The sequence below is a fragment of the Rhineura floridana genome, chromosome 6 (genome assembly GCF_030035675.1).
Source record: "Rhineura floridana isolate rRhiFlo1 chromosome 6, rRhiFlo1.hap2, whole genome shotgun sequence".
Taxonomy (NCBI): domain Eukaryota; kingdom Metazoa; phylum Chordata; class Lepidosauria; order Squamata; family Rhineuridae; genus Rhineura; species Rhineura floridana.
In genome coordinates this window covers 31057534-31085095 of record NC_084485.1, presented here as the reverse complement: position 1 = coordinate 31085095, position 27562 = coordinate 31057534, and the positions used below count along the sequence as shown (strand labels likewise).

At 40.9% G+C, this 27562-nt stretch overlaps 1 protein-coding gene across 5 annotated transcripts in view; it reads left to right on the top strand.

Annotated features, from left to right (window-relative positions):
- The window catches only part of STAU1 (staufen double-stranded RNA binding protein 1), a 57165-nt gene that overhangs the window by 5336 nt on the left and 24267 nt on the right, over positions 1-27562 (top strand). For all 5 annotated transcript variants that reach the window (XM_061631354.1, XM_061631353.1, XM_061631352.1 and 2 more), the window contains exons 2-7: positions 7450-7517; positions 17501-17777; positions 20417-20541; positions 21532-21688; positions 24920-25058; positions 27164-27329. In XM_061631354.1, the coding sequence (XP_061487338.1) occupies positions 17573-17777; positions 20417-20541; positions 21532-21688; positions 24920-25058; positions 27164-27329 (792 nt within the window). In that variant the 5' untranslated portion in view covers positions 7450-7517; positions 17501-17572. The remainder of the gene's footprint in view (positions 1-7449; positions 7518-17500; positions 17778-20416; positions 20542-21531; positions 21689-24919; positions 25059-27163; positions 27330-27562) is intronic.

The following is a 27562-nucleotide window of genomic DNA, read 5'->3' as shown; positions in this document are numbered from 1 at the left end:
TTAATGAAATCCAGTCCTCCCAACAAAAACAGGCTTTTGAGGTTGATCTCTACGTTTCTCCCTGCCCGGGAGAAATTTCATCAGTCAAAAAAAAAATGTTCTGACTGATTTATATCTGAATAAGCTTCTTTTGAGGCAGGAGCCCGTCTCAAAAGCAGGCACAAGCGAAGTCACCCTTCCCGGAAGTCACCCAATACTGATCAGTTTTGACTGGCCAATTGGTATACTAATCAATCTTGAATAGAGATGCAATCAGGGGCGATTTCTTCTGTCTCACCATCCCTGTGTCAGTATAGTACTTTGTCTCTCAATACCCAGCAGTTGGGCAAATTGTGATCTTCCAGGATGGTTTGAGCTCTTCATCATGATGTTCTACTTGCAAAGTTTACTTACTGTTTTCTTATTGTCATTTTCATTCTGTATGTCACCAGTATGTTCAGTAGCTTCTTTTTGTCTAAGATCTTACTGGTCTGGATACAGCCGAGCTCTTTCTTGCTGGCTTTGGCCACCAGTGCAGACCTACTGAAGTGGAAGAAAGAGAAAGGACCTGGCATAGAGCTGTGAGAGCATAGCCAAAGGTTTGCCTTAGACTGGGGCTGGCTCAACCGACACTGCATCTTCTGCTCCTTCCTTCCTCTTAATTCTAAAACTCAGCTTGAAGTCTAGCCTACAACATGGGACCTGCTTCTATTCTTTCACCATATATTTCTGTCTGCTTTTCCATATGGCTAGTTTGACCCACCATGGGGCATCATAACTTTACCAATTGTTTTGCATCTGCCCTACAATCTGCTTATTGTGCCATCACAGACAGACTGAATTGAGCTAAGGTAGCAATTCCCCTTCTTTCAGAAGCATTAATGCTCTCTGCTTTATAGCATAGTGGACTGTTGAAGGCCATAAAATGCCAGGAGGTATTTCTACTTCTGCAGCAACAACAAAAGCATTGCTGCAGGCACCATCCTACTAGCCATCAGTGTTGGAATTGGCAGTCTCTCTTAAAATATACTTACCCTGCTACCTTAGAGTTTGGCAGACCAAATTGTTTCCATTTCAAAGTGTTTGTGTACCTTCTGCCATTAAACATAGAGGTTAGAGCGACTAGAATGTGTGGATTTTGTTTTTTACAGCTACATAATGCAATCCATCAGAAAACCTGTGAGCACAAGTCCTGCTGAAATGAATGGGAACTGAGAGAGAGCACTGATGCACAACATTCATTTCACTTCTTAGAGGAGTAGCTATATTTGTCAGTTACAAAACAAAAGATCTAGTAGAACCTTAACATTGGACAGATTTAGTATGGCATAAGCTTCATTGATTTTTTTTTACTGATACATCTGATGAAGTGTTCTGTGAACAATGACCTGCTTCCCCCATAATGCTAAGCTGTGGTTTATTAAACTATGGCTTTTAGGGTTTTGTGAGGACTGCCTAGTGGCTTAACTATTGTTTGTTTACTGCAAACAAACATAATCTGAAATTATAGCTTGTTTTAAGAACTTTGGTATGCTTTATTTTACTTGGAATATTTATAAACTGCTAAACATAATACATCATAGTGGTGCACAATAAAAAGCTCACCAAAAAGAATCAGATACTTCCCACTATTCAACTTATCCTTATGTCTGAGCCTGTGTAACTTCAATGGGCAATGTGTTTCACAAGACAGTTTCCAATGTACTGAAGGACCTATTACAAACCTCCAGCGCATGTGGTACTACATGTCTGATTACTTTTGCAAGGCACTATATTTTTTCAACTGATGTTATGTGCAAGATACTATGAAAGTCTTTGCACACTCCTATAAGTCTGTGAGCAAAGATAGACTAGAAAAGCAATGCAAATACGTAGGCAGATGCTACTAGAAATGGACAAACGTGCATTGTATGTAATGTTGCTGTCAGGATGCTGTTATATGCTATACTCTACAATACAGTAGTATATCTACATGAAAATGTACTGTGATATGGCTTCTGTGAACTTTGGTAGAAATGTGCACAGTTCATTGATTCCCTATTGTTGAATTCATTTATTCAGCGAACAAGCCCTCATTTAATTCATTAATGTTCAACTTTTTTTGAATCAAGGCTTTAGCCCAGCTTGCGGGATGGGCCCTCTTAACTTTTCCTACATATGTTTTGCCTTGCTCTTTCTCCTCCCCCCCCCCCGTTCTTTCTCTCCCCTATCTTTTGTCTTAAAAAATAAAGTCCTGAAGTGGAAGAGAAAATAGATTATGCCAGCAACAACTTCACTTTCTTGAGTTCAGAGAGTGAACCACTTGCTGATGACCCATCTGCTAAATTCTGCTGCATAACTTTTAAAATTTAGTAAATCTTCACCTTAGACTAATCTACAAGGCAATACTTGTTAACAGTTAATCCTTCCCTTTTCTTCCCCTTTAGCATGTCATAGTACAAGCCCCTAGACATGCACTATCTAGCACAGTGCCTAGCACTCTTCTGGTATATTTAATAAATTATACCACTTGGGACCATATTTCCTGCGGAAGTAGTCTTGGGGTTTTGAGGAACAGTGTTGCTTCGCATCCACCAGAGGATTCAACTCTAGATTAGCTGTGACAGTAATAGGTGAGCCTGAAACTGTTGATGCATTGCATGATTACAACATTTAGAACCCCATGAAGTACCTGCTAAGGAATGAAAATCCAATTTTAGGATTATACTTGAGTCTTAACACAAATGACTTCTTAAACACAAAGTGGAAGTAATGTAATGTAATCCCATAGTGTCAGTAGAAATTGAACCAACATCTTTTTTTACGTTCTTTCTTTATTTATTATTTGATTTATATCCTGCCCTTCCTCCCAGTAGGAGCCCAGGGCGGCAAACAGAAACACTAAAAACACTTTAAAACATCATAAAAACAGACCTTAAAATACGTTAAAACAAAACAGCATTAAAAACATTAAAAAAACTTTTTAAAACATCTTTTAAAAAAGGGTTTAAAAACATATTATTAGAAAAGTTCTTATTAGTGTTATTTAGCTTGCAGGGCCGGCTCCGAAGGGCAGCCAGGTGGGACCCTGGGTGAGGGGCCCTGGGGCTACAGGGGCCCCTCCTCTCCCCTTCCACGATCTGCGGAGGGATCGCTGCTGCAGATCACAGGGTGGGAGCTTTGGAGCCCCTGCCATTCCCTTGCTCCACCTACCTTTCTTGGCTGTGTTTTGCAGCTGCGCAGCTGCCGAGTTTTCCCTAAGGGGCTGAAGCCTCTGCTGCCATCTTGGTTGATGGCATGCATGTGTGCGCATCCCTGCCATTAAGCAAGATGGCGGCAGAAGCTTGAGCCCCTTAGGGAAACCTCAGTCGCCATCTTGGTTAAGGGTAGCCCTGCGCACGCAGCCGCGAAAGGTAGGTTGAGCGAGGGAATGGCAGGCGATCTGCGGTAGGAGAGCACTGGGGCCCAGGGCAGGCTGATGCCCAAGGGCCCCATTAGGTTGCAATGAGTTCTGGAAAAAACACTCATTGCAATGGTAAAGAAAAAGTACACAATCTACATCTGGGTTTCTCTCTCCACTTTGTCCCCCTTTTTGACTTTCATTAGGACTAATTTGTGGCCAGATGGTCAGTGGTCAGGGATGACTGATTTTATAGTCTAGCAATATGTATCCAGCCCTGGCTATTTGTAAATATTTTAATTAATAAAATATGAACATGTACTTGCATCAAGTGCTAGGGGAGAGCAAGAGTTTGTGTCTTTTCTGTCACCAAAGTTAGTATTTGTGTTTTCATTACTTGTGCAAGAACAGCACTGAAAGGATTCTAAAAAGCATATGACCTGCTGCATGTATTATTTACATCATCCACCAAGCCCTCACAGGTCAGCTCATGCAATCCCATCCTAATGTGCCAGAAGCAGAAAGCAGATGCGATGCAAAGGTACCTGCAGAGCAAGTTAAGATGGCTCTTGCAAGCAAACTAACCAGCATGAGGGAAGATAAGGGTTCAGCCTGTGTCTTCTGGTCAGTTGTAACACTAACAGTCGGTACTGTTAGGAACATCAAAGAATGCCGATGTTTTCACGAAGTGGTCTGGCCAGTTTTGCTTGGAGCAAGAGGGAACTTGATTAGTAAACAAGTAGTTGGGCAAATTACAAACTATTTTTGGCTTCCAATGTCATTAAAGAATTTCTGTAGTAGATTATCTAACTCTTAGGTATGTATTTGTTCTTTCCTTAGAATAGTTACTAATTAGCTCCTGTTGCTTTTTTGCATTTTAAAGTTATTTGCTACCTGTTGTTGCATGTGACTTGTGTAAATGACAGACATAATTGTCTGATGTTCCTAGAAATGTAAAGGTTAAACATTCAAGCAGTCAAAAAATAGTATTTAAATTCTCACCAATAATTCAGTAGTATCTTAGTATTTTGAAAGAAATGTAGATTGATCACTTGGTGGTTCGTAAAAGGGTCACATCAGTTTGGGCTTCTAATAGCCATTGTTGAGCCCAATATTCAAAGGCTGCAACCTAGTTGAACATGTGCGCTGCTTCCACACTACTCTGTCACTTCCTCTGTGTGAGTGCTGTTTGAGAGATCATTGCCCATTGAAGGTTTGAAATGTCACCTTGCTTACCTTAGTTTTTAAGAGACATGGAATGTAACTTGTTAGTGAAGACAATCTTGCTCGACCATGAGTAATCACCGATGATGATGATAATAGCGGTGATGGATATATATCTTATAACTTGACCCCTCTCAAGTTCTTGCACTTTCCACCTTCCCAACTCAGTATCAAACTCATTATGCAAGTGAGCACATGGAGATTCATACAACAATAGTGTGTGTGTATATCATCTTCTACATCATGTGAGAACAATAAATCATCCGTATAGGGCAGGGAACCATCCCCAAGCAGAGGCAGGTGGTGTTGCAGCACCAAGATGGGCAGAAGGGAAGAAGCTTCTGTAGCATCTTACTATCTTGAGCTTTATTGTAGTCACTAGTATCCCCAATTGCCAGGACAAATGCCAGAACTGTGTGTCATCTTTGGAAGTATCACCAGCTGCAGTGCCAAGCTTGAGCTGGTCTGGGGAAAACTTCCATGTGTCTTAGGGTTCTCTCATTGCCTGATGCTCTTTCCCCTCTCTCTCTTCAGTATTAACAAACAATGACTTTAAAATGACTGAGAGGTGAGATTGGCTGTTTCTATTCTGAATCATAGGAACATGGGCAGCTGCCTTGTACCAAGCCAGACCATTGGTCTTGTTAGCTCAGTATTGTCTACTCTATGCTAACTTGCAATGGCTCTCCAGGGAACATTTCAGACGGTGATATTCTTAGCCTTACCTGGAGATGCCGAGGATTAAATATGGAACCTACTGCATATACAGCAGATTCTTTACCTCCGGGCTGCAATCTTTCTCTAGCCTAATGTCCAATGTAAAACAGAGTGTATTTTCAGGAAACTAAAGCTTGATAAAATCATGATAGGGTTACAAAATGAAGATTTAATGGTCACAGGAGCCACAAAACATTTGTACCTTGGTTGGACCAAGAGAGACTTAGTTGCCATGCTGTGTTTTGTGCCTCCCATGTCATAACCCACATACTTAAAATGGTTGAAGAGGAGAAAGATTTGAGCAGTTGGCCTAATGATACATTAGTGTCCTGCAACTAGCTCTTGTGTATACTTGTCGCTACTGCTCCATAAAGCTCCCAGCTACCTACCTATCTCAACATATTGTGTTAGCCTTTTTTGTTAAAGAAGAAGAAGTTGTATGCCCAGTTTTTCTAACATCTCCACTGTTATATATCAGTGTAATCAAATCAAGGTTTGTCTGGATGGTGTTCTGTTATTTTCAGTTCCATGTAGAACATAGAGCAAGAATGGTACTCAAGCCCCTGTCATCTTTCTACGTTTACAAAAAAAGGGCTGGAGTGGGGAGAAGTGAGAGCTCGTAGGGTGGCATTCTATCCAATAAAAATGAATGGTGCGCATTCAATTTAGCTAGTAACTGCTAAGTATATTCTTTATGGTCATCAGGTTTCTGCAATCCACCACTGCCATTGTACAAAACAGTAAGAGTGTCACAATTAAATTGAGACAAAGGGCAGTTTCATATGGAACTATATTGCAATAACTAAATTAGGTTAATGTAACGCATTTGCTATGAAGAAATTATTAATTGGGAATGTTCATGAATGTTCTGTAACTTTTTTAAAATTAGAGAAATGATCAAAGCATCTGCAAAAAATACTTTCTGAAATATATTCTTGCCTGATTTGGGCTTATACAACTAGTGTCACTTAACTATGTAGGTTTAGGCATAGATGTCACCCGACTTAAATTGGGTTTCATCCTCTGTATATGCAGAGAGTTGACACACCAGGAATTTACAGCCCCAGCGTGCTGGTGTGGTTGAATGCTTTAAGTCAGGTGTCCATTCCTATGCTTTGTGATTATAAATCCGCACAGGTAGATTTCTTAAACAAGGAAGCAGAACACATTATTTCTTAGTCCCAGATAATTTTAATGGGAGTGGATAGAAAGCTGTGAAATCTCAGAAGAGAGCCTTCCTGCCGTTGGAGGGGAGAAACATTTTTTTATCATGTTATGAGACTCCTTCCATATATCATGCATATGGAACACTGTTGTGAGCTTTAGACTGATGTATGTGAGTTTATATGTGCATACAATGCTGATGTGCATGGCTGAGAAGAGGCTTGTTAATAGATAGCACCAAGATATAGTTAAGAAGGGACAGTTGCCAAAATTAAACACAGTTCAAGCATACTTATCTGGCCAGTTTTGGCAATATAGAAACAAGACTCCTTGTTCCCTTCCTTCATGATCAACAGCTTGCTGGCTTTGAAGAGTAGGCATCAAATGTTGTCATTTAACAATCTCAAAAATGTTTGGAACAGTGAAATTCTTCAAATCAGCCTTTTGGGGAGTACAGTGGCTTTGGTCTTGTTTAGATTTACATCTGTTCAATTTTGAGTCACTTCCCTCAACAAAAAGTCCTGAAGCAAATTGCAACAAGAATATAATACAGTATATAAAATGTATAAACGTATGAAAAACATATTCAGAGTAAAAACATCCAATTGATGCTGCCCAGATGCCCAGGAAAACAAAACTATATCTGCCGGGTGTCAAAACATTGTCAAAATTGGTGTCAGGCAGGCCTCCCTTGTGAGAGTATCTAAGAATTCCTGGCTAAATTTTAGCTGTAACTGGTGCTGCCTCTTGAAGAACCATTATGAAATATATCTTTGCAGCTAACACTTATGAAAAAATAAACATTTTTTAGCTCTCAAAGAATACGTGGTGAACAATTTTATCCAATGAAATTTTTTCTCAAATTGTCTTTATAGCTAATAATGTTGATGATGACAAGTAGATCATTGTGGAATACTGTAATATTGTAGTTACTTCTGAAAAGCATCTTTCTAATGTCTTTTTCCTTTTTCTTTTTTTGTTTATAGGCAGTATCCAACATATAAATTCCCTTGGAACTGAAGCTAAAAGTACACTGTCCCTGGATCATTTAAAGGTAAAGAAAACCTGGCTATTCAATCCAGCCACTTTTTATCACTGGCAGATATTTTGAGAAGGAAAACATTAATGAAAAGTATAATTGTGGGTGTAAATATATGGGAATTCTACTGTAGTTTCTTCTCTTCAAATGCTTCTTTACTGTAGGTAGCATCCAAAGCTGCCTGTGTGTGAGTGGAATGGACTTATTCTGGCACAACAGGACTTCACTGTCCTCTTCCCCATCCCCCAATCTGCTCCGAATGGTTGGAGGATCTACTTCCTAGCTTTCCCATATCCTGGCTGCTGTTTTTACTTTCCCAACACTTCTGTTTTCTCTCCCCTGTTTCATTACTGTCCATAGCATCTTTGAATCTGTTGCTAAGTTCAACAGTATTTCATATACAAAGAAGACAGCTTTTAACCTGAAAGGAAACATTTAGGAGATGGACCAGTCAGTATTGGAAACAGTAGATGCAGGGTAGTTGAGAGTCTGTTCATTTCTTTGGAAACTTATCTATATTCTGTAGCACAGTGCTAATATTTGCATCTGGTGTAAGCTAGTAGAATAATATTTACAAGCAAGAAAATTTTAACTAATATTCAAACTACTGAAATCTATAATCAGATCTGTGTTAAGTGTTTTTTATTTATTGAAAAAGTCAAAATATTGAGGCAGTATTCCTGCACATGAGTTTTCAAAAGTATATGCTCTAGATGTGTTGATCCCAGTAGAGCTTTAGGGGCTGTGCTTGTTAAAAATGAAGCCTGCATTCAGCAGAGAACCAGTTTTAGTCTTTTGCATATATCCAGGTGACTCAGTGCCCTTCATGTAGTGGTGAGTCATTCTAAACAGATTTTTAGATGGCAAACCTCAATTGTGTGTCGAGGTAATGGGATGTGTCCATGTTTTCTGAAAGGGGCAATGTGGGGGTAGATGTTTGTGTGTATGTGCATGCACAACCATTTTGTAGAAAAAGTCTTTTAATGAGCAGTTCAGCTAGTGCAGTTGCTTTGGTAAAAACAGGTTTGCTCAGTGACAGTTCATGTGTCATGCTTTATCTCTTATGCAAATTGTGCTTACTACATGTTTGTGGACACATTCTGTCTTAAAACGGAGCCTTGAAATTGTCATTATTGAACCTAATCTTGAGAGAACTTTAGGTAAGAGCAGCCTGCCCCCCCCCCCATACTTGTTGCTTCTTGGCCATTTTCTTTCATTTGCTAGTAAGAAATGGGCTTCGTATGAAGATTCATGAAAGGAATTGGGCAAGAGTTACTTTGTGCTGTAGTTTTGTCTCTTTTTATGGGGTTTCACCAATCTAGACTGTTGTAGCTTATGCTGCCCACTGCCAAACCTGTATTAATGTAATGTGAGAGGAAAGCGCCACAGATTTTAAAAGGCCTGACTAGTGATGCGTTTTCTCTGTACTAGATATGAACAGGAGTACAGCTTGCAGCCTATCAGGTCCCTTCCTTGGAAATGTAGGGACATACCAAGTCAGGCTATGGGCAAAACTAGACGCATCATTCACACAATTATTTTTTATTATTATTTGTTTAATAAAATTTATATACCGCTTGACTGTGAGACACCTCTAAGCAGTTTACAAAAAACAGTAAAATTATCAATAAAAACAGTAAAAAAAGTAATTAAACATTTTAAAAACAATTAAAAATCACACTAGACTAAATAAAATACATCTGTATGTCTGGATAGGCTTGCCTGAACCTTATCAATTGTGCAAATGGCTTTTCAAAAGAGAATTGCGGATGTAGGACCCGATCCAGACCCTGGAGTTGGAGGCCAGCAGCTTTGACACTTTGTTCCCTGCTGCGGTCCCAAAAAGTAAGTGTGTGTCAGCAGGTGTGGGAGGGCCCAGTCCTGATTGGGATCACAGCATAGGACATCGGGTCGAAGCCACTGGGCCTAGATGTGAATCAGGCCTCCACATGTGCAATGTACTTCTAAAAAGCAATTGTATAATTTATGATTGTCATGTCAAGTTTGGCGCTATTCATCCATTTAGCCTAGTGTTTCCAGTGGCGTCACTAGCGGGAGTGCGGGGGGGTGCGGACCTCCAGTGCGTGCCCTCCCAGGGGCATGGACAAGGTGGCTGGGCTTGCATACGCACGCACTCGAGGCCAGCCACCCCGTCCATGCCCCTGGGAGAGTGCACGCCGGAGGGGCACCCAGCCGGACAAGGTCTGGGAACGCTGGCGCGCCTCCCTCAACCCGCCGACGCTGCTCCAGGTCTCGCCCGCCCGCCTCCGAGGAGGAGTTGGAGCAGCCTTGCTGGGCAAGGGGGGGGCGGCTCTGGGTGTCACCCTGCTCATGGTGACACCCGGGTGCGGGCCGCACCCTCCGCACCCCGGTAGTGACGCCTCTGAGTGTTTCCTATACTAACCGACAGGGCTCCTCCATGTTTCTCTCAGATGTCCCTTCCTTTGTTGCCTGATCATTTTAGTTGGAGATGTCAGCAGAGCCTGGGACTTTCTGCATGCAAATCCTGTGCTGTATTCAGCTTGCATTTGCAGTAAGAGTAGTGTAAGCCGCTGCTGTGCTGTAAACGTCAGGATGCCTGCCTGTCTGTGAGTTATGGTCTCTTCTCTAAACATGTTCAACTCTATTTCTGACAGCCATTTGTGATTTTAAAATTGGCCATTTGGGGAACTGCAGAGCTTTGACTTTTGGAGCTGAGCCAAGCTATTGTAATTTACAGGAAGCATTAATGCTGAGTTGGAAATCAATAAAATCCTTAAAATAGTGAGTGCCATGTTAACATAAACTTAATAAAGCCAAGCTGTAAAGCTGTTTCAGTAATGGAAATCATGGAACTTCTTTTCCTTGATATCCTCTAACAGCCTGTGTCTAAACATAATTTAATGACTGCTTGAGTTCAGCACTATTTGAGAATTCATTTTCACGGATGTTTGTCCGTGCTATTCTGTACATGCAAGTATTAGGAAATGTTTATACATTGGACAGCATTCTGCTTCCTACATGCAGTCCAGCATCAGATTCATCATGGAGCCTCTGGATTGTGAATTTTAGCTCTTAGATTACAATTTGTAATCCAGATCAACCTTACCACATGGATTGTAGTGATTTGAAGCTCCCCCCCCAGTTGCTGCTGTACAGTAGTGTTTTTAAGATGTTAGAAAATCTTTTAGACTTCCGGGAAGGGTGACTTCGCTTGTGCCTGCTTTTGAGACGGGCTCCCGCCTCAAAAGAAGCTTATTCAGATATAAATCAGTCAGAACATTTTATTTTGACTGATGAAATTTCTCCCGGGCAGGGAGAAACGTAGAGATCAACCTCAAAAGCCTGTTTTTGTTGGGAGGACTGGATTTCATTAATTTATGAGAAAAGGTCCAGCCAGCAATGCCGGACAGACTTCCGAACAAGCTCTATCTGATTAATGCGATACGTTTATCTTTTCTTCAAAGAGAAAACGGACTAACAGGCAAGCACCCTTCTTTCTATTATTTTTTTTACTTGGTTTAAATTGTTGCAGCAAAAAGAGATTTGTCAAATGAATCAGCTTTAAAGAACTTCTGGGTGAGCTATAACTCTTCTCTGTTATTCACGAAATTAACAGCTTATCTCTGTTTCTATTGCAAAAAGCTGTCCTGGAAGCGCATTCTAAAGATATAAACAGAAGAGGGATTTCTATTCCGAGGAACATTATATTGTCTGGGACTATTCTCTTTTTGGTCTATTTTATTTTGACGAATCTGCTTCTTCACGACACCACTAACTGTTTTGATGCTGGGAACTAAATTTGTTTTGTATTCTTGAACATAGAGAGATAAGGCAGGCTGCTCTGTTTATACTGTGATGTCATCAAGCCTGGAATATTAACCCAATTGTTGCTGAAATAAGAAGTGGTTCTTCTTTATTTTTGTTTTGTTTTGTTTTCGTGGTTTTAAAAATGGCAATCAAGAAAGTGGCTGAGAATCTGGAAGTAATTATGTTTCAGAAAATAATGGATGAGATTGAGATAACGAAACAAACCCTGCGACAGGGCAGTAAGGAGCTGAAAATTGAACTGAGCAAAATGACGCAGGAGCTTAAAGAAATAGGGGATCCTGTGAGAGAGGAGAATGAGGTCAGAGATGAGAAAAGAAAAAATAAAGGGAAGATACAAGCCCTGGAGATTGGAACAAATGTGGAATTGGAAAAAGATCTGGAGTTTATGGATATTAGAAATAAAATCTACTGTTTGGAATTTAACGTTATCTCTGAAGAAATTAATGAAGATATTAGAGATAAAGTTATCAATGGCTTGGATAATCTTCTGGACTGGAATGACGTGATGGAGCTTGATATAGAGAAAATCTATGGAATTAACTGCAGCCATGTGACAATGGAAAAACTCTCAAGAGATGAGCCAGTGCATTTTGTAAAAAAGAAGAACAGAGATATGACTTTACAACAATATTTCAGCAACTTATTCAGAATTGATGGCAAGAAAATATTTGGGATAGAGGAAATTCCCATCAGACTCTTATTATATGACTATGGCTATGACAGCAAGATTATTATGGAATACTGATAATGGAAGATTGGACACTGAAATTACTGGACTTAACAGGACTATTGAAGATGGAAGATGGAATTAATATGGATAATGGAATAATGGCTATTGAAATTATTGGACCTAACAGATTTTGATGAGATGGATTAATCGATATGTTTATTTGGACTATGGTTATGACAATAAGATTATTATTATTATTAACGAGATGGATTAATCGACATGTTTATTTGGAGAAAAATTGATAGATATATTTCTTAAAGAATTGAAACCTCTCTTTGACTTTTTGTGGAAAGAATAAAGTAATGTTTATGAGATTTGATGATTAATTAAGATAACTACTGGAGGAAAGTGATTTTATAATATAATTTAAGAGACAGGATTGTTATATATTGTAGACCTATAACTGATTTGATCTACGACAAATGGGAAGTCAACATTTTATTTTTTTGTTTAATCATTTTTGTTTTGTTTTGTGTTTTGTCTTTGAATGTTTTATGATTTTGTTTTGTATGTTTTATGAAAATTTGAATAAAAATTATTGTAAAAAAAAAAGATGTTAGAAAATCTTTTTAAGTTGTGTATTGAGATCAGATTAACACTTGCATTGAAACTTTTTATTTATTAGATTTATATCCCACCCTTCCTTCCATTTCCCCACAAACTCTTGTATGTATTTTCAGACTTTACTTTCATCTGTACTTAAATCCTCAAGAGGCAGCTTGCAGATCATTTCTGTCTTTGACTCATACTTTCTAAATTTCATGATATTCATGACATCAATTTTGAAGGCCCTACGGAATGTTTAGACAAATTGCTACTATTAGCCCCCAGTGATTGCTCATTCTTAAAGCTGTGAACTGATCAACCTTTGCAGATTCAAGAGAAATTTTAAAACTTCCATAAGCCTTAATGGGAGAGGAAAGTGGATTATGATAAATTAACATTAGCACCTTGTACCTGTTTTCATCATTGAGATAATATAAATTCAATTCACCAAGCACTACTGCTCCTCAATTCATTCTTCTACAGTGGGATCTGACATCAATTAAGTCTGGTGGAGTGTGCCCAGCATTGTATCTGGGCTGAGCTGCATTAGATAGAAAGATTGCCTAGTAAGCATGCCCTTTGAAGAAAGTCTGAACAATTGCTTTTCTCAAATACCACCTGAACGTGTATGGTCAGTTCTGCATTCAGTTGGCAGCACAGGTTCATCATGTCCAAATGGGAGGCTTGTGTAGACGCTATGTACTCCACCTGAAGTTATGCATGAGTACTTTCAGTATTGGCCAGATGGCCAAAGATTCTTTTACAATAGTCTTATAAGTATTTGGCCTTAAATGCAAATTTTCTTGGGGCAAGGTGTCTACTTTTCACGTTCTGTTTCTAACTGAAGAAATACTTGCTGTCACTTCAGAGACATCATGATTTTATATGTTCTTAAAATGATTACCTTTACAGTTCAATATACAGCTGCATCTCTATATCACATCTAATATTATTATTATTATTATTATTTATTAAATTTATATACCGCCCGACTAGCAATAGCTCTCTGGGCGGTGAACATAAAATAGCATAAAAATACAATGAATAACAAAATAATACTAAAATACAATCAACAATCCAATACAATAAACATTTTTAAAATTAAATCAGTGTAACTTAAAATGCTTCAGAGAATAGGAAGGTTTTGACCTGGCGCCGGAAGGAGAGCAGAGTCGGCGCCAGGCGTACTTCCTCAGGGAGACTGTTCCATAGTTCGGGGGCCACCACTGAGAAGGCCCTAGATCTTGTCATCACCCTCCGGGCCTCCCTGTGAGTTGGAACCCGGAGGAGGGCCTTCGTAGCAGAACGTAGTGCACGGGCCGGTTCATATCGGAAGAGGCGTTCCGCAAGGTATCGTGGTCCCGCACCGTATAAGGCTTTATAGGTTAATACCAACACTTTGAATCTAGCCCGGAAACATATTGGCAACCAGTGCAAGCTGGCCAGAACAGGTGTTATATGCTCGGACCGCTTGGTCCTTGTCAGCAATCTGGCCGCCGCATTTTGCACTAGTTGTAGCTTCCGAACTGTCTTCAAAGGTAGCCCTACGTAAAGCGCATTACAGTAATCCAAACGTGAGGTTACCAGAGCATGTACCACTGATGTAAGGTCCTCTTTACTCAAATAGGGACGTAGCTGGGCTACCAACCGAAGTTGGTAAAACGCATTCCTAACCACCGAGGCTACTTGAGCCTCAAGTGAGAGGGAAGAGTCTAAAAAGACTCCCAGACTACGAACCCGGTCCTTTAGGGGGAGTGTAACCCCATCCAGGACAGGGTATATATCCACCATCCGATCAGAGAACCCGTCCTCCAACAGCATCTCAGTCTTGTCTGGATTGAGCTTCAGTTTGTTAACTCTCATCCAGTCCATTGTCGAGGCCAGGCAACGGTTCAGCAAATCGACAGCCTCACCTGAAGAAGATGAAAAGGAGAAGTAGAGCTGCGTGTCATCAGCATACTGATGACAACGCACTCCAAAACTCCTGATGACCTCTCCCAACGGCTTCATGTAGATATTAAAAAGCAGGGGGGACAAAACTGACCCCTGCGGGACCCCATATTGGAGAGCCCGCTGTGTCGAGCAATGTTCCCCAAGCACTACCTTCTGGAGACGACCCGCCAAGTAGGAGCGGAACCACTGCCAAGCAGTACCTCCAACTCCCAACTCCGCGAGCCTCTCCAGAAGGATACCATGGTCGATGGTATCAAAAGCCGCTGAGAGATCAAGGAGAATCAACAGAGTTACACTCCCTCTGTCTCTTTCCCGACATAGGTCATCGTACAGGGAGACCAAGGCTGTCTCAGTGCCAAAACCGGGCCTAAAACCCGATTGAAATGGATCTAGATAATCAGTTTCATCCAATAGCGCCTGGAGCTGGCCAGCAACCACCCGTTCCAAGACCTTGCCCAGGAATGGAACATTCGCCACTGGCCTGTAGCTGTTAAAATTGTCTGGGTCCAAGGAAGGCTTTTTCAGGAGTGGTCTCACCACTGCCTCTTTCAGACAGCCCGGGACCACTCCCTCTCGTAAAGAGGCATTTATCACTTCCTTGGCCCAGCTACCTGTTCCATTCCTACTAGTTTTTATCAGCCAGGAGGGGCAAGGATCCAGTACCGAAGTGGTTGCACGTACCTGTCCAAGCACCTTGTCCACGTCCTCGAGTTGAACCAACTGAAGCTCATCCAACAAAACAGGACAAGACTGTGCTCCGGACATCTCACTAGGATCTACTGCTATAACTTGAGAGTCTAGGTCCTGGCGGATACATGAGATCTTATTCTGGAAGTGATCGGCAAACTGATTACAGCGGGCCTCCGATGATTCCACCGTGTCCGGAGGGTTTGAATGGAGAAGCCCCCGGACAACTCGAAAGAGCTCCGCTGGGCGGCAAAGAGATGATTTAATAGTGGCAGCAAAATGATGTTTTTTAGCTGCCTTCACTGCTCCTACATAGAGCTTAGTCGAAGCACTAACCAGCGCATAATTGTACCCGTCGGGAGTTCGTCTCCATTTCCGCTCAAGCCTCCTCCTATCTTGCTTCATTGCTCTCAGCTCCGGAGTATACCATGGAGCTGTATGAGCTCTACACAGGAGAGGGCGTGCAGGAGCGATCGTGTTTACAGCCCGGGTCATCTCCGTATTCCACAGAGCGACCAGGGCTTCAGCAGGAGCGCCAGTCCTATCAGCCGGAAAATCCCCCAGAGCCCTTTGAAAACCTTCAGGATCCATTAGTCTCCGGGGGCGGACCATTTTAATAGGTCCCCCACCCTTGCAGAGGGAAGAGGTTACTGAAAGTCTAAACTTCAGCAAGCAGTGGTCTGTCCATGACAAAGGGAGTGTTGTAAAACTCCCCACATCCAGATCACTTTCCCCATGTTCAGTAGCAAAAACAAGGTCTAGAGTGTGCCCCGATACATGTGTTGGACCACTAACATATTGAGACAGCCCCATGGCTGTCATGGAAGCCATGAAGTCCTGAGCCGCGCCAGACAAAGTGGTCTCGGCATGAATGTTGAAATCCCCCAGTACTATTAGTCTGGGGGACCTCAACAATATATCCGAGACCACTTCCGCCAGCTCAGTTAGGGAAGCCATTGGGCAGCAAGGTGGGCGGTACACCAAAAGGATTCCCAGCCTGTCCCTCTGGCCCAACACAAGGTGCAAACACTCCAGGCCAGTAACTGAATGAACATGGTGCTTGGTGAGTGAGATGGAACTCTTATAGACGACAGCTACCCCACCTCCCCGACCCTCAGATCTACCATGATGCTGAACCAAGTACCCCGGTGGGCAGAGCTGAGAGAGACCAACTCCTCCCTGCTCACCCACCCAGGTCTCGGTTATACATGCCAGATCGGCTGCCTCATCCACAATCAAATCGTGGACGAGGGAGGTTTTATTATATACCGATCTGGCATTTAATAACAGCAACTGGAGATCTGAGAGTTGGCTGATAGGACTACCAACGACCTTGCGGGTGTGGGAAGGACCGGAACAAGGCACAGCCACAACATGTCTGGACCGCGTTCCCCTTACCTGGCACGTCCTTCTCACAGCGCCATACCTTCCTTTGCCCGTCACTACGGTAATTGGGGCCCCCTCAAGTCTCCCCGCCTGATGGATAAAACTCTCTCCGAAGGATTCATAAATATAAAAAAAGTATAAGACTAAAACCAGCCAAAGGCCAGTCTTACTTTGTAGCATAAGTGCTGCTGGACAGTTGGAGAGGCACTTAACACACCCAGAAAAGCCCCTGGTACATCCACAAAAAGTGCTGCTGACAATATGTCTCAAGCAGTAGGGGAAAAAGCAGAGTGGAGCCAAACAATTGAAATGTTCCTCTGCTGCAGGATCTCATCACTGTAAGACTGCTCAGCCAGCCATTGTGCAAAATACTGATCTTATATGCTAACAATATTTTATATTCACTAATAGGCAAAAAAGACCCTAGTGTTCTAAGAATGTACCTATAGCCCACAGATATTTCTATCAAACTTTAAAAATCAGGGGAATTGGGCAACTATAGTGAATGCACCAGGGGAGCAGGAGACCTGACCTCCTCTCTGAGATGTCGTAGTGCCCTACAAATTTGACAGAATGCAAACATAATTTGGGTTGGTCTTTCACAGTCCAATCCACTTCCTGTGTAGCTTCTGCCTCTGAGCGGTGAGTGGTGGCAACAATACAGATCCCTGAATTAGAAGTGTATTTACTGATTTGTTCAGAGACAATGGACAATAAAAAACCAAATAGAAAATATAGGCTCCTTGGGTGTGCTCAAATACAAAATAGCAAAACGTGAATGTTGAGGCATGTACCTGAAAGGTGTTGGTGGCATTTCAGCTGAATATTTTATCTGGAAAAGATGAAAAGCAATTGACTGAATCTCTCCTTTTTCTTTTCATTTAAGGTAAAAATTCAAGCACTTGCACAGAAATAGCCTGCATTCAAAGCCAAGTTTACCTGCAGTGGTTTGTTTCGGATGGAAGTCAGCATGTCTCAAGTTCAAATCCAGAATCCATCTGCTGCTCTTTCTAGCAGCCAAATACTAAACAAGAACCAATCACTTGCACAACCTTTGAGTATTCCTTCTCCCACTAGTTCTTTGCCCTCTGAAAATGCAGGTAGACCTATTCAGAACTCTGCTTTACCCTCTGCATCTGTTACATCTAACAGTGTAGCTGCAGGTAAGCTTGAGAGTGCATTTGATAATGTCTCAGTCATGTCTGATGTGAAATTATTCTTCAAAGTGTGGGTGACAAATAGCTTAAAAGGAAAATAGGTCATAATACTGGTGCTGTTCATAATGCTACTTGTTTTATGAAGTTGTTTTAAAAAATTGCAGTTATAAATAAATGTTTGAATGGAACAAAAAGAAGTATAAAACCAGTTCCTAACATGGTTTTATAAATGTTTTATATCATTAAACTCACTCTTCTGTCATTCTGGTTTTGTGCATTGTTTTCTGATCAATTATTTAGCCAAGGAGGCAAGGACATGTTTAACAGGGATTGTTTTAGGGGCTTTCTTTTTGACACAGAGTGGTTCTGTTAGCGACTGACTGAACTGTTTTGTGTCTCCAGTTTTTTGAGATAATCAGACATTTAAACCAAGGGAGGCTTTTGTTGCTCAATTTCTCAATGTCAGCTTAAGAGTGTCCAGAGCACTGAATGGCAACTGTTTGCTCCAGTCCATTCTGCTGTTCATACTCCCTGCATGACATCTTTTAGCTACTTCATTTACAGCGTAACATTTCAGAGAAGGGGAAAAACCTGGGTTGGGTCCTGAGAGTGGAACTGTCAGTGAGTGGAACTCTGCTTGCTCAGGCTTTTCCTGGTTCCTTTCCCCTACTGAGGCCCTCTGGAATGCATTTGAGAGGGCATGGGGGGATGGCTACAGCAGGTGGGGAAATAAGGAACATTTAACAGGGCTGTCTTGTACAAGCGTAAGTGTCTTTCCACTTATTCAAGATACCTCTAGATACAAATCATGGTGCGTTGCCAACTTTCCCCTGGAGTCCCATTTAATGTAATTTAAATAATTATAATCCACACTTTCACAAAAAAGAAGGTGGTGTACAACATGAAAACAATACTTCAAGGTCAGTAAAAGCATAAAGAGCATATCAATAAAACTGGTTGTTTTTAAAAAATCAAGTTTCAAAGGCCTAGTTGGTCAGGACAGTTTTTAAAAGGCATCTGAAAGAAAGCAAGAATGACTCCTCCTTAACTTCTGTTGGCAAGGAGTTCCACAGGGCAGGGCCTGCCACAACTAATGACTCAGTCCTTGGTGAAGGCAAACCAAACTTCAGGGGCATGGGGTTACCACCAAAAGTGCCCCAGGGGCATGGGGTTACCACCAAAAGTGCCCCATTAGAAGAACTCTGTGATCCATGTGGAGCATAAGGAATCAGCTGGTCCTTTTAAGGTCCTTTGGGCCAAAGTAGGACTTTGTGGATCAGCACAAGAATCTTGAACCTGACTTGGTAGCAAATGGGCAACCAGCGTAGCTCTCTCAGCAAAGGAGTTGCATGTTATAAGTAACCTGCTCCTGTGAGGAGTCTGTCCATTGCATTCTGCACCAATTGTTGCTGTTGGACCAGATACAAGGGCAGCAGCTCCTAAAACACATTGCAGATTTTCATCAGTGGAATCTGTAGAAGCTGCATTCAGAAAATCTTCCAAATCATGATTTAGGAGACTGTGAATAAATGTGTGTTAGTGCATTTGCTGTTCAAACTGGCAAACTAAGGTTTGAGTTACCCTTCCAAACAATGATTGCAAACTGGATTAGAAAATCATCTGAACCCACCTACTGTGTGCTGATCTTCAAAGGTGGTGGTATAATACTTGAATAGTGCAGAATTCCTTAACCATTGGCCACCTCAGTTGTATGACAATTCAAACTGCACAGTTTTGGTCGTCTACAATCTCTGGCCACTTGATAAGCATAGAATTATACAGATAACCAGTTCTCTGTGCAATTAGAGATGCTTTGCAGTGAGCTTTTAAACACTTTAAAAAACTTTAACGTGTCATGAGATCCCTCTTTCGGAATATTGCAAGCTGGAAGACAGAGGGCATTTGTGGGTTGGGCTGCCTTCTTTGTACAACCTACTTTTCTGTAAAGCCTGTTGAGCTCTGTGTACTTGTTTCCTTCCCAATGAGAATGAAGGTTGCATGACTGGCATAATGGAAACTCTGTACTCAGGATAAAACATTCAGATGGGATCCCCTTGTTTAAAGAGATAACACAGTAGAAGCTGAGAGAAGCACAAGGCATGAAATGCTATCATTTTTTAAAAAATATTGAATGAGAAGTTAAGAAGATGAAGATCTGGAAAGCAGCTTAATTCTCAGGGGAAGAGGAACTGTTGGATTAGGATTGACCTCTCTGAATATGTCATAATAGGGGGGGATCTTTCTGAACAGAGTCTTCTGTGTGGATCAAACAGAAGGCCCATTGCCTTTAAACTTCAAATCAAGGATACAGGTACCTAGCTGGTTTTGTTGCAAATCAAATTAGTTTGATCGCTCCTCATGGTAGATCTTGCAGCTGTAATATTCATTCGCTGTCTGCTCTTAAAGGTTGATTGTAGGACTAATTTTATCTGGCATTCTGGACATCTAAATTAACCTTCTCTGAAACCAATTTACTTTGGGCATCTTCTGTAGAAAGCTGGTTAATTTTATGTTTAAGCCCCTCTGCAATGTGTTCCCAGCGTTGAGTGCTAAACTCCTCTAAGAACTTCTGTGAATGTTTAGTAATACTTGGGAGATTACTTTCATTTCATCTTACTGAAGTAGCTGTTTGTCTTGTCTTTCAGTTCCTTCTAACATGGCAAACCCCAAAGAGAAAACCCCAATGTGTCTTGTGAATGAGTTAGCCCGTTTCAACAAGATTCAGCCTGAGTATAAGCTTTTGAGTGAGCAGGGTCCAGCTCATTCGAAGGTAAACAGTGCCTATATTTATATTATGTATTTTTATTTATTTATAAAAGTAATTATATACTGCCCTCTTGCAAAACATCAGGGCAATGTACAGCAACATAAACCTTTAAAAACAATATAAAACAATCATTAAAATGACTGCCTACTCAAGCAGATTTTCAAAACTGCACAGGCCTGTTGGCATAAACACTTGTTCAGAGACACCTATATGACTTCCATATTCATAGGGAAAGGATTTCCTGAGTGTGTGTGTGTGTCTTTGAAGTTATACATGAGGGGTCTGTTAGCCTGACATGGTTTCCATTGTATACCTGTGTTGGTGCCAGGACATGTGGTGGGCAAGAGTATAACCAAAACACTATTTTAACTTTTTACAAGACAGGTTGATTTTTCTAAGCTGCTGCTACTAATATGACTCAGTGAGTAGTGTAGGCTCGGACCTTTCCTCAGATCCAACTGGTAATTGTCCCTTCACCTCCGTATCAACCCCCAGCTGTAAAATGGATATGGGGAAGAATGGTGAATGAGAGACCAATAAAGTAACTGCGGTATGCACTTCAAGGTGCTTGTTTTATTCTTTATAGCCGTGCATGGCCTCAGGTCCTGCATTCACATTAGAACTTTCAAGTTTGATAAAGATTTCCAGTTTCCTTTACTTTAGGAAGTAGCTTTCTGGACAGCGTTAGGTGATATTGGAGGTCTGACTGTGCACGTAATAGCTCTACACACAGCCTTTGAGTCCCTTTGGTTTTTTGCACTATTTATTATCACCTTCCCTGAAGTCCCTGGCCACAGTAGAATAAACGTTTTAAATACATTTGATACTTGTATAATGATGCACATGACAATTAAACAGTCCCTTAAGAATCACCAGTGTGTTGTGCTTGTGCTTTTGGACCTGTGCATGTTACGGTCTTGACCATCTGACCATCACACGCATGCAAGATCAGGCAGTGGTTTGTCATCACAAAAGCTTCGTTCACTTTCGTAGGTGTTTACAGTGCAGCTGACTCTCGGGGACCAGCACTGGGAAGCTGAAGGAACTAGTATTAAGAAAGCTCAACATGCAGCTGCTGCCAAAGCTTTGGAAGGGACAAGATTTCCTAAACCTACAGCTCGCCCATCACGTAATGAAGGAAAGAACCCAGGTATGTGCTGCTAACAAAGATTGTACAGCTATAGAGTTATGCTACTCACACAAGCCAACAGTTGAGGTTGCAGTTGTACAGTGTGCATATTACCTAAAAGGACCCTGAATTTTCATTTTATATAATGTGGTGCTACATTGTGGTATCATTCATTCATTCACACATATATTAAAGTGGTTTACATAAAAGCAATCAAAGTACAATAACATTTAATAAAATTTCCTAAAAATAATAATAAGAAAAAACGCAGCTGTATGTCACATGGTAACCACTAGCCATCAGTTCCTGGTTGCCAAACAGCCAGAAACGTTCCACTCTGCCTGAATATGCATGCTAATATAGCCTATGGTTTTGGGCAACTGATACCCATCGTACAATCACTGGCTAATAATTTCTAGTTCCCTCAGTTCTGTGATTAAAAGTCTGTGCTAGGGATTACAGAATTCTTCCACTACTTAGAGTTTGAAGGCTTTGCTTGCTGTTATTTATTTTATTAAAACATTTCTATCTTCCCTATATCAGTTAATCTCAGGGCAGGGTTACATATTCCATAAAACAGTTAATACAATAAACCATAACATGAAATCACAACCAACAATAAAATAACCTCTTAGGCATATCCCCCCCCCAAAAAAAGTCTATAATTGCCATGACCCAAACACCAGCATTAAAACAGTGAGGTTTTAACCTGCTGCCAGAAAGAATTTCTACATAAAGTAGCTTTTGTGTTCCTGGTGCCTTTTGCCACTCTTGCATCTGGCCCCTGAATTTGACTGTAAAACTGCATTGTTTGGCTCCACAGGGGAGCAGGAGTATGATAAAATGATGGTGCAGAATTACTACTTAACCCCTCAGTTCTTTTCAGGGTTTTACTGGAGCACAAAACCTTGATAGTTCTATTCCTTGGCTATGTTTTTACTCAGTTTTTCAGACAATTGTCTCCCAGAGGCTCTCGTCATTTTTTGTTTTACAAAAAAAGAGAAACGAGCCCTGCCACTCGGTTTACAGATGAAAAAGACAAGATGCACAGGGGAGGGGAAAGCAAAGGTAGGAAAGGAAAATCCGTTCAAGCCCAGAACAAAGTGGTGAGCTACAAGCATTTGTATCCATTTCAGGCCAGGCTAATCTTCCTTTGCTGGAGTTTTTCCTACAAATATCAGTTAGTGGCTCTTGTTCCTTTGGTCAGTGGATGGGGCCAGAGTGTCCTTTGTTGCTGCTGCTGCAATCCCAGGGCAACAGGGTGGGATGTTTAGTGTTTTTTCTGCATGGAGGTGTAGAAGATATTCCTATGAGTGAGTTGTAGTTATGCTTTCCTTGAAAAGAAAAGACCGTTTTTCAATATGCGAAATGAGCTTGGAAATGGGTGGTTTGTGCCTACTTGAATCCAGAGAGCTACATTAGCGGCCTCTAAGGTTTTGGATGTGCCTTGAGATTTTTTTTTTTACACTTTTCGTTTTAACAGCAAATTCCCATGCCACGTCACAAACTGCTTCTGAAACACCTTGGTTCCAAAGGAAGATTGCCAGGTATGGGTGGGTAAGGGCACACTGCTATTTTGTGACAGTTCAAAGCATCCTTGGGCTTGCTGAACTAATTGTGTGGGTCTTTGGATCCAAACCATTGGCTGCAGTATGTTTCCCAGCTCTTTGCCATTTTCTGATCTACTCTGCCGCCATCTCTCCTCAACTATGTGTACACTTACCTCTCTCCATACCTGGCATTTTAATCTTCCTTCTCAGCTTCGTTTTAAGCTGCTCCTCAGAGTACTTAGCCAAGAAAACAGCGTTAAGATCCCAGTAGAATGTATTCTATCAATGCATTATGATAGGAATATCTCCTGTCCAGCCTTAATGTGGTTTGTATTAAAGCATTTTCTGCTGCTAGACAAGCTGTATTAACACTTCATTAGATAAGAACCTTATGCAGGTTTGTTTTATTATATTCTGTTGCAGTTGTTCCCTATTTTCCCCCCATGGACTGCGTGAAAATACTGAAGGTCTTTTCAGACCGCTTAGTGATATTTCTGCCTCTTGTAGCAATCGTAATGTGCTGTATGATGTATGATTTTTAATTGTATTTTTAATTCTTTTATTTCTTAATATGTTGTATTTCAAATTCAGTATTATAATACCATCAACTGCAATATAAGAAATAAAAGAAGTAATTAAAATACAATTGAAAATAAATGTTAACAATCTCCTGTCTTCAATGACAAATTCACAGACACACCACAGACCACCTGAATGAAGCTTGTGGACCACTGTTTGGAAATCCCTGTTCTATTGCTTTTTATCAGTACAATGAGTTTTAAAACTTGGAACAGCTGGCTTTGTCTGACAGTTGTGTAAGTCTCTGGAGAAATCTTGATATTTAATGAAGGCAAAGCAATCCAGAGAGCAATTTGTGTGGCTTTTGAGATCTTGGTTGGCATCCAGAGAGTTTCATGCATGTGCTTAATGTGTTTCCATGCATTTGTAAAGGCTCTGGGTTTTTTCCCTTCCACCTGCAGCTCTTCATGCTGCACCAGATGCCAGCCACTATGGAGAATCATCTGACCTTCAATAGCAACTTCTGAAGCACACAGGCTACAACTTGGCGTGGGAGTAGGGGGCTCCAGTGCACTTGACGCCCAGATGTAGTTTTTGGATTTCTGCCATTGATTTTAATTCTCCAAAACAGATTTGTAAACAGTGCCACAGTATTATGCAAATAAGAAATGGCTGGCAGTCAGGTAAATGCAAAATGCCAATATAGGCAGCATCTGAGCTCTCAGTGAAGTGAAAAAGTGTTTATATTAAACCAAGTGTGTGTAATGCAAACCTTTGTAGGAATGGTAACCTTCAATTTGAAGAACAGCATGTCTGCTACACGTTCTTCTGCACATATAGTACTAGGCTTTCCAGTTAAATGCCAGTATTTAAATACCACTTCGCAAATGCAAATCAAGTTACATGCTGCAGCAAAAACATCTTCAGTTGGCATTTTCATTAACACTTGGTTTCTATTAAACAAGCATGCCTCCCCCTAACAAATGTAAATGACAAACTACAGATTTTCAATACTTGAAAGTTGCCTTCTGTCATTATTTAATACACATGTTCTTCTCTCCATCCTCCCATTTGATGCTTCTCAAGTTTTCTCCTAGCTATTGAGGGAATGAATGTCTGAAGCATAGCGTGGAATTCTTTTAGACCTCCACCTTTAACAGTTGCTTTATCTTCTTTTCTTTAGATAGTGTAACCCCCACAGTGGAGCTGAATGCACTTTGTATGAAGCTGGGAAAGAAACCTATGTACAAGCCTATAGATCCTTACACAGAGATGAGGTCTACGTACAACTACAATATGAGAGGTGGTGCTTATCCCCCACGGTATGTCATGCCATGATTCTCTCTCCTGTAATAGTCCTCTCATCATCTATCAGTTTTACAGTTTGGGGGCTTGTGAAGAATACTCCACTTGTCTTACTAGGACAAGCAAGTTTTACACATGAGCTGAATGGACACTTAAAGGCAACCACTTGAAAAATGTTCCATGATAATGGCCAGCGACCACTGCATCACAAAACTCTGAATCCACCTCTCAAAAATAATACTGTGGCCTTCCCAAACATAGCTATAGTAAAAAGAAAATGGATGAATAAACTGTCAAAAGATCTGTGCTGTCTTTGATAGGAATACACAAAGAGAAAAGGCTGAAAGCCAAGATAGATTTTATCTTCATTGTTTTTAGATTTTTAATGTCTAGGTATTGTATGCCTATTTTGTACATCGCCCGGAGTGGCTGGACAGCCAGCCAGATGGGCGACTAATAAATTAAATAAATAAAATAAATAAATACATTTAGAGGAGCAGGATTTAGGCTGAGAAGTGCAACCCCTACCTCTGCCATTCTGAGCAGTACATGTGGTGCAAAGGATGGGAGTATTGGGCAAAGCTTCCTGGTTTGCACTGTTGGGGAATGAGAAAATGCAAGGTTCTAGTTTTGGTGTACAAAGCCCTGTGCAGCTTGGGACCAGGATACCTGAAAGATCATCTTACCCCTTACATACCCAGTCGATTACTGTGCTCTGCAGGTGAGGGACTCCTGCAGATACTTTTTATCAGGAGGTCTATTCCACACAGCATAGGAAGCAGTCCTTTAAGGTGGTGGCACCTACGTTCCCGCCCCTTAAATATTAGACAGGTTATATCTCTGTTATCTTTTCAGCGCTTATTGAAAACCTTTTTTCAACAAGGCTTTTAAGTAGAGACCTTATCGTAGTCTGCTTCTGTCCTGGAATTGCTTTTTAGATGTTTTTAAAGATGTTTTGTTTTCATGTTTTTAAAGATGTTTTGTTTTCATATGTTTTAAAGTCTTTCGTTTTTAAGATGTTTTAGGGTGCTTTTAGTGTTTTTGTTTGTGGCCCTGGGCTCCTTCTGGGAGGAGGGGTGAGAAATACATGAAATAAATAAATAAATAAAATTGGCACTCTGCCTCCTAGCCAATTAAGCCACCATTCTACAGCCTCAATCTCCCTAGTGAGGCTTAGTAAACACTTTCAGAATTCTTTCTTTAAAGCACCTCTTTATCTCTCTTTCTTGATTCAAGTATTATTTGCTTGCTGTCTCCCCTTTATTTATAAAACTCTTATAAAATGCTACGTTGGTGTACAGCGATGTATGCAGACACAGTAAAACACAAAATACCATAAATCATTAAAATTAGTGACTCATTTAAACAACTTAAGAGTACTGTTGGAATAAAAAGGTCTAAAAGAACAGCCTGAAAGTTAGCTGTGAGGATGCCTGCCAAATCTTTCCTGGAAGAGTGTTCCACAGCATGAGACTGGCCCAGCTTCTAACTGAAGCAATTTGGGCTTCTGAAATGCTGAGGAGAACTAACAGTGCTTCTTTGGATTATCTCAGTGATCAAGCTGGGATATAATGGCTCAAGTAGTTCTTGAGATATCCTGGACCCAAGTTGTTCAGGGTTTTGTATGGAAAGGAATGGTATAACTTTTTTTCCCCTCCCAGTTCTTCCCCTTCTGGTGTGATAAACATTTCTGCAAAAACATTCCATTTTTTTTTAAATAAAAAAACTAGCAAGTGAAATTGGAAGGAGGGCACGCTGCATTTTTTTGCAGGGGGGGACATCAATAAAGTGACAGCCTCTTTTTAAGAGCTGATCAGCCTACATAAAGTGCACAAAATTTATTACAGATATGAGCATATAACATTGTGAAAATGAATGTTCTGTCGAATGTGGCAAATTTATCGTTAGGATAACCTGCTGGTTGAGTTACTCTTTGCTTCTGACTTTAATGTTAATATTTCTAATCTTACAATGTCTGCACTTTTGAAGGCTAACTTTTTGAGGGCAGGATTTTGAGGGCTAACAGTGATGCACTGTACTCAGTGTTATTTGAGCTTTTGTCTACTGTCAAGGATAAACTTGTACACCCCAGATCTGAAATGTCAAGTCTTTCTGTTTTTAGGTACTTCTATCCATTTCCTGTGGGACCCTGGCTCTATCAAGTGGAGCTTTCAATCGGGGGACAGCAGTTTCATGGGAAAGGTAGAACAAGACAGGCTGCTAAGCATGATGCGGCTGCTAAAGCACTGAAAATCCTGCAAAACGAGCCCTTGCCTGAGAAACCAGAGGTAGTATATCTAAAACATTGCTCAACTAACTCATATGGTTTGGAGTTAACTGAAAGCTGAGTTCTTGTTTCATTCACTAGATTTGCATACAAGCTGTGGCTTTAAATGTTTGAAGGCTTTCACTGACATATTTTTGTGTCATTTATCCTAGCCTATCTGTTGCCTGTTTCTGCTTTATGCTGGAAATAGCACTTATGCTGTGGTGGTCCCCCTGCTTAGCTGTAGCGAATCTT